At 39.1% G+C, this 13,725-nt stretch overlaps 1 protein-coding gene across 2 annotated transcripts in view; it reads right to left on the bottom strand.

Moving 5' to 3' along the window:
- Positions 1–13,725, bottom strand: part of ANXA5 (annexin A5) — a 31,787-nt gene that overhangs the window by 2,802 nt on the left and 15,260 nt on the right. For both annotated transcript variants that reach the window (XM_043870958.1, XM_043870959.1), the window contains 6 exons: positions 12,861–12,974; positions 11,215–11,305; positions 8,410–8,489; positions 7,921–7,977; positions 2,579–2,672; positions 1,611–1,706 (listed from right to left, as the gene is read on the bottom strand). In XM_043870958.1, coding sequence (XP_043726893.1) covers positions 1,611–1,706; positions 2,579–2,672; positions 7,921–7,977; positions 8,410–8,489; positions 11,215–11,305; positions 12,861–12,974 — 532 coding nt within the window. The remainder of the gene's footprint in view (positions 1–1,610; positions 1,707–2,578; positions 2,673–7,920; positions 7,978–8,409; positions 8,490–11,214; positions 11,306–12,860; positions 12,975–13,725) is intronic.

Below are 13,725 nucleotides of genomic sequence, written 5' to 3'. Positions count from 1 at the left end.
CTCTACTTAAACACAAGCATGCAAGTAACACAGGTTGAAGAGCTGCTCATTCACAAGTGGCTCTGATTTCCTTGCTACAGAGTATCTCCACAGACAGCTGCTTGGGGTGGTCTCAGAGTTCTAAAGTCCACACAGACAGGCATGCAGCACAAGCGATGCTGCAAGATTTTCAACACCCCTTTCTGCTATGACCAACTTTTTGCTGAAATTTTGGCAGCCGGAGCTATTAAGCCACAACCTTCTTCATCCCCATGAATTATGCAAATCTCCTACGAGTTTTCAATATATTCAAGCAAAAAATGTACAGTATTACCCTATGTAACCTGACAAACCTCAGACTATCTGCCTGTAATCTTAATCGAGGTATTCCCTCTGTGTTCTGTGATATCCATGGTTCATACAGAGCAGTATGAGACTTGCCCATTTCGGTAGAAACACCCAAAGAAAGAGTATGTTCCCTGAACATGTACACGTCTACCGTATGTTAGCACTCCTCAGAACGCAAGTCCACTAGTTTCAGAAATGATCACATAAAAGTTCCTCAATATTCAAAAACAGGGAGTTTCCCCCGGTGGTCCAGGGGTTAAGACCCCATGCTCTCACTGCCAAAGGCTTCGGTTCAGTCCCTGGTTGGGGAACTAAGATCCCACAAGCTGCATGGTATGGCCAAAAAAAAGAACAGGAACACTTATACACAAAAATAACAAATCACTGATTGGAGGCAGTATTTTCTCTTTTCCAATGCTTAAGAAAAACAGCCACTGGTAACTAAAACTGTCATAACTTTTATGTGCATTCTATTTTGAACGGTCCATCTAAAAGATTTCTATTAAAATTCATTAACTACAGATTGAAATGAAAGCCTACTGTTAGGGCTGGTTCATGCATACACTGAGCTTATTTTCCAGAAGACAGACAGCACAAAAGCTTCAGCTCAGCACCATATACTTGGAACAAACAGCAGACAGATGTTCACCCCAAACCCATATGAAAACTGGGACTATAGCAAACTCACAAACTGGATTTTCCCTGGATCTGGAGAGTATGGAATAATACTACAATAAACTGCACAGACTCGGTCCTCCAATTTTCCATGTTATTGTGATTATTTAGCTAAAATAAAATTCTAAACTATTTACTCAGGTTAATAACCACTATCACATTTTCCATTATAGCAAAGATACTTTTTCTAAATCAGATCCCAGCTTTCAGTGTGCTTCAAAACTGTGAGAATGGTATTCTAAAGAAAAAACTCCATGGGTATCAGAAATAACATTTACAAGAAAAATGTTTACCTTTTGAGATAATAATGCCCATACTTCAAGTTCACAATGAAATAATATTTTTAATGCCACTTCAAAATGATTTCTAAAAAAAATTATCTTAGTGTTTCCATAAGATAAAATGAAATAACCCGATGTTTCACTTTTTTGCAACATCAAAGCAGATTCTGAATTGGAAATCTAGGAGTTTGCTTCACCCATATGTCATGATTAAGCTCTCTTTTTATATAAAGAAATTGATGGTTATTTTTTACATATAGTTTCAACTGAATAAAATACGTTAGCTCTTAATACCATGAATATTATATACATTATAAAATTACTTACCAACAGCAAGAAGAAGTTGTTCCAAATTGCCAGAAGTCTCTCGGTCAATGGTTTCTTCAATTTGAAACCCTGATATAGTCATGTATTTGTCAAACACTAGAAAACATGGAAACAATATCTTAATCACATAAGAATCACTCTTTCCAGAAAGAAGATATTTACCCTAACCAGGTACTGTCCGACCAAACACGAATTTCCCCTTTATTCTTGCTGACAAACCTTGATTTTGCTCAGAATCTCAATGTGCCAAGCTCAAAACAACAGATTATAAATGTTCTTTGTTCACTCATTTCCCAGCCCCTCCTTACTAGTTATAACCAATAAGACCCAAAGGTAAATTTGCTGGAGAGGATTCTGAAAAATCTTTCTCTTTTATTAATTAAAAGTAATGGATGAATAGGATTAGTCTACCCTTTCCTTCTTGCTGTGAAAATGGCTCGGACGTTTGGAGCAACATCAGCCATCTTCTAACAGTGAGGTACTGAGCATGAGAAAGAAAACCAAAGCGCCGGGGACAGGGGAGCAGAGAACAGAAAGAGCCTGGGTCCCGCGAAGCCAGCGAGCAGTGCCGCCTACAGAGAGCCCCGTCTTAAAGCCACTATCAGCAGGGTTTCCTGTTACCTGCGACTGAACTTACTACCACCAGAGAGCAGAAATACCGATGAAAACCCAGAGCTGAGCTCTGAGGCACCACCTACAGCTCAGTGATCTGTGACTATGAGTAAGAATCTAGTGGCCTATCTCCCTCGTCACCCTGACAGCAAAGAGCAGAATAAGCATCTCGAGTTTGGTAACACCTCCAACGGCAGCAAAGAGAATTATGAGATTCCCCAAGGTCACCGAGGAAGAGAAAAACAGACTCGACTCGTTCAGTAAAAGCCCGTTACGCGTCAGGTGCTTTGGCATACTGGCTCTTTGCTTTCAAAATTAATCAAAGTACCTGTATCACACACATTTTTATCACTCACCTCTTCTCAAATGAGACACACTTCGTGTTCCAAAGATGGTAATAAACTTTTCTTCATCTGTTCCCCATTTAAGTTCTCCAGCCTGGAACAAAGCCTATAAAAAAATTCAACTTCAATTAATAAATTTCTCTCCCATCTCATTTCCAGGTTCTTAATCACGCTTGTGTGGTATTCCCTGAATACTAATTTGCCTGACTCCTATTTATATTTCAATTCTAATGTTTCCTACTCTGAAACTCAGTTCACTAAGTTTGGAGCCACTTCAAAGCTCACCACTGAGCTCTGCCACAGGAAATTAATGGGTCAGAACAATAAAGCAGGATAACAGTGCTAGGTTAAACGTTTCCAAAGTGTGTACCATGACTTGCAATCATTCAAGAGCAATGATATGTGCGGTGGAAAGTTCTGATTACCTCACTGCTCATACACCCATGTACAGACCAAGAAGGGGTCTGTGATGTGTATTATGCTTGCTCTGTAGTTGTTCAATAACATATGATAAAACTCCAGTCTCTTTACAACTGAAATTTAGCCAATGCTAGCTACAAAAAGTTTTCCCATTTGTAAGCGATCACATGAATCTTTTTAAAGGTTGTGAACGTAGCACGGTGCCTGGCATAGAGCAGGCACTTAACATACATTTGTTGAACAGTTTGAGTGTATTTACTTTTTAACATGCAAAGAATATACTCTCCAATATTCATATCATTGCTGAAAAAATTACTCAACCATCATCATTAAAGCTGAGTCCACATACTGAGATGTTGACAATTCATTAAAAGTCAAAGAATCAGTCTTCATAATGTCTATCCTACCCTTTTACTCATTTCAAGGTAAGTATACTATTATAGCAAGCCAAACGCAACTGCTGAGACTACTACTGAGCTGTCCTTATGCCCACGGGTGGCGAAACAAATGACAGGAGGTGATCAAAGCACGTTCGGAGGTAGAATTTTTGATCACAGTATGTTTTAAGAATACAGGTGATACCAATGCTAGGTCTATTTCCTTTTACACTTCCAGAGAAACATATTCACACCCAATATTGAAATCAACTTATCTTAATGATTAAAATAAACAGTATCAATCCTGGTCATGTGAGCATGTTCTTCAAAACTAAAAAGTTATTACAAGAGTCTTGCAAGTATCTAAACTTTAGAACCATATCAGGATGCTACAGACCTTTACTTTTTAAATCTAATTACAAAATAACACATTCATTGATAAATTTTATAAAACAGTGAGAAAACATAAATAAGAAAATTTAAATTACCAAGAATTTTCAACTTCCTGAAGATACTGGCTACTACCTATAGAATGTTTTCACATATAGGTAAGATATACACATACATTAACACTTAAAAGTGGGGAATTACCCACCCTGTACAATAATGCATGCACTGCTGAAGCTCTCCTTTCTCATCAATTGTTTTATATTTCTGGGGTTATTCTCTAGGAGCTATAGCTTGCATGGGACTAACTGGTGAGATGGCTATTTTTAACTACAGCCCTTAATTCTCTTGTAAGAATTATGTTTGGGATCATTATCTAGTCTAGAACCACTACCAGGGGAACCTGGTGGCCCAGGGGTTGACTCAGCACTCCCAAGCAGGGGGTGTGGGCTCCATACCTGGTCAGGACACGAGGAACCCACAAGCCACCCAGCACATCCAAAGTATTAAAAAAAAAAACAAAACCTAACACTAAATCAATCGTATGCAATACTAATGACGGCACCGTCAGAGCAATATTTGAGTTTTGAGTTTATCTTATTTTAAGGTAAGGGTTAGGATGAGGCTGCCCAGTGTCCACGGAGCTGGACATCAGCTGAGGGGTCCGCACACCGGCTCAGCCTCCCTCTTCTCTAAGAAGGGGCCTTTCAGTTCCCACAAGCAGGGTGATAACCTCCGGCTCCCATGAAGAATACAGAGGTTTAGGAAACAAAAAAAGACCTGGTCCTTGTATTTATCTCTGTTTGTATTTACTTATCATGGATGAATTACTTAATCGCTTAAGCCTCAGGGTCTTCATCTACACAGGAATACTATTTCTATAGTTACTGATGGGGATTATATAGCTCACATAATGAATTCACGAAACACTACTAGGCAATCAATAGAAGGAATTCAATAAATATTGATTCCCTTCTCCCTCTTTCGTTTAAGAGCTCAACTTTGTCTTCACAGAAAGTATAAAACAAAGATTTGGTGGGGGAAGAAATAAAATTAGTTCAACATACTAAAAATGTTTTTTAAAAAAGTGAATTATCTACAGCATGTTCAATGCCCTGGTGAATGACTCACCAAGGCTTACCAAATCCCTAAAATAATAGGAATCTTCTTGGTGCCAGGAATCAGCAGAGAAAAAAATTCAAAAGCTTATGAAAGGGTCCTTTAGTTGTCTTGTATTACTCTGAATTATGAAATCTGAAATTCTCATTGGGGCTTCCCGTGTAGCTCAGACAGTAAAGGATCTGCCTGCAATGCAGGAGACCACGGTTCGATCCCTGGGTTGGCAAGATCCTCTGGAGAAGGAAACGGCAGCCCACTCCAGTGTTCCTGCCTGGAGCATCCCGTGGACAGAGGAGCCTGGCGGGCTACAGTCCACGGGGTGGCACAGAGCCAGACACGACGGAGTGACTGACACTTTCACTTTTGAGGGATTTACAGGCACACTGCAAGTCTGAGAAGTGCATGCTCTGAGCAGAGGACTCAGGGAAACGGACGTGAGAATGTCCTGTTCGCACTCCGTGGCCTCCGCCTGCAGCAGGGCTCCCATCACACCAGCAGCCCCCGCCCGCTAACGCCGGCCTTGCTGCGGGCACCAGAGACGGCTGAAGCTGCTCCTCTCACGGTGCCCACGGCCCCGAGAGGCATCCAGAAGCCCCTCCTGAGACTGACAGCGTGAGGACCAGCATGGCTCCTACCGAGCACACACAACGCCCGCCTCCAAGGCACAGGGCTCACCTCAACAGCGCGCAAAGCCCTAACGTCGGGGAGCACGCGTGTGGGGGCTGCTTCAGCTCTGTTCCCTCAAGGCCAAGGTGAAGCTAGATCTTTCCTTCCAACCTATATTTAATAAGCACATTTTAGGGAGGGAGAAATAAGAGAGAGGAACTATCAGATAAGAACAGCAAGACTGTGGTCTAGTGAGAGAGGAAGGGCTTCAGAGTCAGATAAGCCCAGGGGGAAATTCCAGCTCCACTGCGGCTCAGTGGGGGCCATGGGCTTGTTCCTCAAAGCCCTGAGCGCCAGCTTCCTTGTTTACAGACTGGAAATGATGCCCTCTCTGTTGGAGTGATGCACTGGTCCACTCGTGAGTTCTGTACGGAGTGCTGATCCTATGCCCTGGGTGGGCACTCAGGTCAATGGGCAGCTCCAGGTCAGGCGGCACGGCCGTGACAGGGAGCTGGAGATGCTCCCGCCTCCCCTGCAAGGAGCACCGGCACACCTGGGCTTCGGGCAGGGCGACCTGGAAAGAGCTAACATGAGGACCGAGCCCTGAAGAGGAATGAGGTGACAGAGAGGAGACGGGGTGGGAGGAGAAGGCTGGAGGCGTAAGAGAGCGAGAGAGAGATGATAAAACCACATTTAGGGGCCTGAACTTTATCCTGCAGACACTCAGCTCCACTGAAGGTTTTTAAGGTTTTAAACAGAGATGGGACACAACAGGTTTGCATTTTATAAGGGATAATGAGGAAAATGTCAATACTTCACAGACAGCCCTCCGCACACATTCATTTCCCTTTCCTTCTCCAGCCACACACAGACATGATAGCATCCTAACACCATACCGAAATCAACCCAATTTAGATTAGAATAACGTTCCCCTCTTTTCTATTAACAAAGTCAGATTACACATACAAAAGCTGCTTCACAGGGAACAGTCAACTGCAGGAGTGAATATAGCTTTTCCCCTTTCAATGGTGAATAACTAACAATCAAAATTTTATATTTTATTACAGGCGTACCTCTTTATTGCATGCTTTACAGATATTTCATTTTTCACAAACTGAAGGTTTGTAAACAACCCTGAGTTAGGCAAGTTTACCAGAACCATTTTTCCAATATTTGCTCACTTTTGTCTCTCTGGGTCACATTTTGGTAATTCTCACAACATTTCAAAACTTTTTCATTATTATTACATTTGTCATGGTGATGTGTGATCAGTGACCTTTGATGTTACTATGTAGTTGTTTCGGCATTTTTTTTTTAGCAATGAAGTATTTTTATTTAGGGCTTCCAAGGTGGCACAGTGGTAAAGAATCTGCCTACCAATGCAGGAGACACAGGTTCAATCTCTGGGTGGCAAAGATTCCCTGCAGAAGGGAATGGCAACCCACAAGTATTCTTGTCTGGAGAATCCCATGGACAGAGGAGCCTGGTGGGCTGCAGTCCATTGGTTTGAAACGAGTTGGACACAACTTTGCAACTGAGCTCCAGCACTGTTCATTTAAGGGAGATACACTTTTTAAGATATAATGCTATTGCACACTTACTGAAGTATCGTGTAAACATAACTTTTATATGCACTGAGAAACAGGACAATTTCTGTAACTTGCTTTATTTTGATAGTCAGTTTAAGGTGGTGGTCCAGAATCAAATCCACACTATCTCCAAGGTAAGCCTATATGGGAAATGTAAGCCTATATGGGAAATGTGACCAGAGAGACAGGACTATGGGATGTGCTTCTAGGAGCCCAAGTAATTCCTTCATTAACATTTTCCAGTTTTCAGGTCTCATGTTTCAAATTTCCCAACACTTATCTCCTACATTTGACTACTTTACAAACCACATGCAGACTATAATGGGATTTAAAAGCAACTTAAGTACAAAAATTTATTTAGGGAGTCGCTTAAGAGCAACTGAGGAAAGGACAATTCTATTTACAATTCTATCAAAGAATAGGAGGTGGGATCTTCAAATACTACAATAACATGTCATCTCTTACATAATAAAACACCATTTATCACTAAAATACTTTATCTTTTCTTCTTTGTCCTTTCCTGCCAGAAACTGACTGCCACATGGCCGGTAGCATTCATAAACCTGGTTTTCCTGTAAAATTCTCTATTTTGGGAACGTTTAATAATCTAAAGAAAAGTAACACATCCAGGTGGAATTCAATATTTACATGAAATTTATTTTTTTGTTTCAGCTTTGGGATAAAATATCTTGTTGCCCAGATCAAAATGAGCGACATTAACTTACATGTGTCTTGTGATTTGTAAATAACCCATTAGGTTACTTTTAGATGCTATTTTAAGATGTTATGGTTTTCCATTAGCATGGTTTTCTTCTCATTTATGTCATAATAAAGTCATCACCTAAGTCTCACATACCTGAGCATCTTGTTCAACCTGTGCTTCATCAATTCTCGTGTCAGGGTCTCTATTAGCCTAGAAGAGATGTGTCACATTGTTGGATGACATGAGCATTTTCATTCAAAAAAAACAACAGTTCCACCAGATGGTTATGCACATAAAGCTTTTTCTCATAGGAATAATATGCTTTTATTAAGATCTTACCAATTCTGCAATATTTTAGGTTATCACACAAGCACTGTTCAAAACCAACCTAACCCTTTTGGTTTTAAAATCTATGAATAAAAGAGGACAGTGGTATTAAAAAAAAAAAAAAGCATCTATGAGTTAGCTATTAAGAATTCAGGTCAGATATGCTGAAACACAAACAAACACTGGCACCACACAGCCAGAATCAAGCAAGTACCAGAAATAATGAAAAGAATTTTAAGTGACCTTACTTAACCAATTTCAGACTAGTCCAGCTTCAGATTTTTAGTCCAACCACAAATAGTCTCTAGCCAATACCTGAAGGAGGACCACCAACATCCTCTGGTAGTACCCTGAAGTATCGCCCACCACATCATCTTCCAGGCTCGAGCCATATTCTGCAACAGAATAATGTCACTTATTTACAGCTTCTGTCAACGAGAAAAGGATATCTTGCTGCATGAATCAAATGGAAGACACATGAAGGAAGATATATTTGATTAGCATAACAGCTTACCCTTCTCTGAGTGCCCTACAGACTGAAGGGTAAATGCTTTGAGTGAGAGGCTGGATAAAAACAAATAGTCTCCCAAGAGCATTTGGTTCAAACTTAAATCATGACTTAGTCATTTAGAAACGCTCTCAACCAATGCAGTTATTAATCTGTAGATACCGGATGGTGCTGGAAAGCCTCTAAAATATAATCAATCTTAATTTCAAATTTTTGCTTTGCTTTCCTTTCAAATGTTTTACATGATTCATCTCCTAAGGTCTCCCATTCTCTAATATTCTGAGTTTTTTTCCTTTGGGGAATGGCCTTTCCCTAAGAAGATATTTCTCCTCTGCAACAGAGTTATTTCTGAGAGACAACAGGGATAGTTTTAAATATGTCTTCCCCCTCTCTATTTCCAGCTGTTCAACATAAAACCACAGCAAAGGGGAGAACCAGGATTTGCACAAGTCTAGAGACACCTTTCACTGTCTTTCAACCAGCTGCTATTAAAGGAACAGCTATTGAAAGTACTGAAAGTGAAAGTCTGTCGCTAATGGAGTCTTTCACGATCTCATGGACCATACCGTACCAGGCTCCTCTGTCCATGGAATTCTCCAGGCAAGAATACAAGTAAGCTGCCATTTCCTTCTCTGGGGGATCTTCCCAACCCAGGGATCAGACCTGCATCTCCTGCATTGGCAGGCAGATGCTTTACCACTGAGCCACCGAGAAAGCCCACTGAAGGTGTTACTCCAAGGCATTTAAATACGTCATCATTATTTGAAAGGAGACAAACTTTAAAAGCTTGAAACTTCTACTTCTAGAGGTACAAAAGAGATATATATTTCAATCAGTTGCTCAAATACAAAACTTTGATGGAATTTTTTATTCCTTCCTTTACTCCAACACCTATATAAATACATATATATACATATATATATATAAATATATATAATCAACCATCAGATGCTTTTAATTTCTCCTCTCTCTGATTTATTTGCCTCATACCTCCCACCAACCTAGATTGAGCCACAACTGGCCAGCTTACCTCCCCTAATACAGCTACCTAATCAGTCTCTTAACTCAAGTCTCCCGCCTCCATCAATTGTCCCTTTTGTCCACCACCCATTCAGGAGCTTAAAGCATGCCCAAGCTCCTACTCTAGTCATAGGAAACCACCTGTACCAGAGCCTGACCACAGCTGTTCCATTCAGCTTATCCCCCCACCAGCCAGGCTCTCTCTGTCCCTCAACCCTGTCTCCACACCATGGCAGTCAGGGGGCGCACCGTGACCAAAAATGCCCACTTCACCCATGCAAAGCCTATCCCGTCTGGAAACTCTGGCTCAGCATCTGACTGCACCTTGAAGCCTCCCTTAACACCCAAAGCCACAATGACTTCTCTTCTCTGAATGAATTCTTGCATTAAACATGTTTTGCACTTTACTAGCCTTTAACTCTTGAAGCTTTTCTAAGTCACGTCACCCCTAAACAGACTGCAAACTCCTTGAGGACAGGAGCATCTTTTGCATCCTTCATGCCAGCCAGCACACTGCTGGGCACAGAGCTAGGGTACACGAACACAGGGGATGGATGGACCCCACAGCTACTATGCTCTCAGGGCACCGCGTCTGCCATCCAGCAGTACAAAGGCTCACTCATCGGAGTCAGCATCCCCGCAAAGAGATATCTGAATGCTGTATGAAGTAAGACTCAACAGTGATCAGCTGCAGCTGAGATACATATGTCCTCTTTGCTTCAGCGGCTTGGACCTATCCAACTACAAAAACAGGAGCAGGAAAGAGAGATCCAGCACTTCAAAAGGTCATTATTTAGCTCCACGGATTTCACAGTTCTAATTAGCTGGGTTCCAGTGTCACTTCTAAGATGAACAAACTAATGGCAAAGCAGGGACCTGTTTTCCAAGCGGCAGGCACTAGGCCTGGAGGCCTGCTGACTGAGCCGACAACCTGGATGGTCTGACCCTCCTCCGTCAGGAGAGGGCAGGGTCCTCTATGGAAAATCTGATGAGAAAAGAACTCTCTACTTCTACTTTGCATTACATTCTTTTGGTTCCATTAACAGGCTATGCTTCAGATCAAATCAAAGATTTTTTTTCCACACACACAAAAATTTATTAAAAAAAAAAAAAATACACCAAAAGAAGAGTCAAAATGCAGAGTATTCAAGCACTGTCCTTAGCTAAAACAACATACATGTACTCAGACATTATCACCTCTGATTTGGGCGAGGTTTCCTTTTCCTTTTCAGTAACTTTTAACTTCTACTAACATAAAACAATTTTTTTAAGGAAGACAGACCACTTACATTTTAAATTTAGTATAAAAGAGACAACCTGTATATTCCTACACTGACTGTAAATCCTGTGTGAAAATCAGCTCCATCCTCATCAGAAGGTTCTTACAAATACTAAAATAGTTACAGGTACAGAAAAAAGGCAGTCTTTTCCTACTGAAAAAGAAACGACTTTGAATTGTTGATTATTTGTTTATTCATTCATTCACTCATTCATTTGTGTATGGCCTACCACCTGGAACTCTAAATAACTGCATTCACTTTAATGAAACAGTGACAGCAGAAATGAAGGAAAATATAATTTGAAACATTTACCTTCTTCATAAACTTTTTTTATGGCTCTCAATTCTTCAGGGGTCCTTGAAGCAATAATTTCTGTCAGGACTTTTTCATTTGTCCCAGCTCCCTGTTTGGAGATTTATTTTTTATAGAAAAAAACAAAACAAAGCATGTTAATAAGATTAAAAAGAAAGTGATTTTTCCCAGAATAGCTGTTATTCAAATTGCAAAAATATGGAAATATTATCCAACATAACATTCATTTCTTGTATATGGGTTCTATTAGTTACAGAAATACAAAATTTCATATTAATTTTCTTTCTAAAGACAATTTTATCATTTTTGTCTAATAAAAAATGTTTACTGTATGTTATGTGTATACATAATATATAACAGATCACATAAACTTGTAATTTTATCAGTTTAATTCTAAATAGTTTAAAAATAAAACATTTTAATGAAACAGGAAATAATAAAAATGGTAAAATATTAAAATAAAAAATTTACATAACTTTACACAGACGAACACTGAGACTTAAATCATATGTACCTCAAAGCATAAGCAACTCTGCCCTCAAATTAAGTTCTCTATGGGTCACAGGGAAACTCAATAATGAAGGTAACAATAAATGTGGCATGGCTTAGTTATGAGGAACCAGTTATTGGATCAGTATAAAGGAACTGGCACTTGCTGTCTGAAGCTCTGAAGAGTAATTGTAGTTTGTTTTCCTTCCTGATAAAAGTCTTATCTACGCTGTTAAACTAGAAGATACAAGCAATGACACAGCTGAACTTAATTTTAAAAGATAACATACTGAAGGCTTAATTTCTTTGTATTTCTGTTTCTTTACCAAAAATGAAACACTGAAAAAAACCAGGTTTATGCTCTGGCAAAATTTTAGCTACTACTAACATTTCAAAGGCTGAAAAAAGATTTTCTTTATTCCAGAGAATCACTGTAAGAAAATGAAGCAGCAGAGAAAGTTTCTCACTTGACAAGCCCTCTCTTCCCTCCACTGGAGCTACATGATGATCTGGCTGTTAATTGCAGTTTGCCCATTCAAAACCTAAATACTAAGGACTGAGCTACTTCCAGTCCCATAAACCTAAACGAATGATTCAATGTAGTCATATTTTATACAACATTCCAAACACCAGGCAAGGGAATATACATTTAAGTTACTCGCTACAATGAAATTATATCAAGCTTACCAGCTGCTTCATTTTAGTATTCAGAAGTACAGGAAAGTACAAAAGGGTATTAGAAAATCTTTCTTATCTCAAAGTCTCAAAGTTCTCTTCAAAACTTCATCTTTTAAGCTAACACTATTGACAATATTGTTGCCTAATCAGGTAACTTTCCAAACTAAAGGACTGAATAACTAATCTGTAACATTTTGAAAACATATCTCAAAATTAGGAAACAAGCATGAAATAAAACATAAAAGCCTGTAAAATATATTAAAAATTTTAAAAAACACTATCATTGAGTTAACTATACAAAAGGGTTAAATAACACACATCATTTTTTCCCTCCTTTTCTTATTGCCTCCTACAATTCTGTCCTTCAAGAAACCCTCAGTGAAATCAATTTGTTTTAATATAAAAAACACCATCAAGTAATTACCAACACAAAATATTATTATACATGACAGGAATGTTCCTTGCACTCATCTTTTTACCTTAAGAGCATGCTTCAGTTCATAGGCATCATAAAGCCGAGAGGGTTTCATCAGAGCCACGATTAATTTTTCAAATTTTCCAGTCAGTTCTGATTTCAGGTCATCCAGAAGGTCCTAATACACAGAAAATATAAAGTTGTGAACCAGGTAGAAACTTTAAGGAGATTCTTCTTAAATATGAACAACAGCCCTTTGCACTAATGAATTCTTTACGTTGCTATCTCCAAGTAGAAGTAAGATGCATGAGCTAAACAATACCCTAGAGCTTTGAATGATGTACTTTTGACATCTGACCTGCGACTTGAGCAAAGTAAAGATACTCGTGTGTCAAGATATTTGTTTTTAAGATGTTTTTCTTACTTTCAGAGATTTTAAAAAATGACTGTTTTTAAAGAAAGCTAAAAATATTTTTAAAATACTGTTCTGAGAACCATGTCTATTGTAAAAAAAAAAAAATACTCCCCCCCCCCAAAAAAATCATCAATGCATTTTTACAAGGAACAAAATTTGACCTATTGAATCTAAACAACACATGTTTTCTCTTCTCTCCATATCTAATAATATTTTAATACAAAACATACTATGTTCTAATACATAACAGATTATGTATTCCAGGACCTAACAGATTATGTTCATTACTATGCCCCTGACCCCTGCAGGACAGTTGCTATTATGGGTAACTTGTCTGTGTAATTTTGAAGATAAGAGCAGTACTTTGCATCCACTTCAGTTTCAGGACACAGGCAACCAGAAGTTGTGTTTAAAATACTTTCTTTTTTTTCCCTTTTTGTTTCTTAAAATAATGAAAAAAAACTGTCAGAATAACAAAAGTACATTCACGTTTTCATGTCTGTACTAATTCACT

The sequence above is a fragment of the Cervus elaphus genome, chromosome 17 (assembly GCF_910594005.1).
Source record: "Cervus elaphus chromosome 17, mCerEla1.1, whole genome shotgun sequence".
NCBI classification, from domain to species: Eukaryota; Metazoa; Chordata; class Mammalia; order Artiodactyla; family Cervidae; genus Cervus; species Cervus elaphus.
Note: the sequence above shows the minus strand (reverse complement) of the source record. Positions and strands in the feature narration are given on the sequence as shown.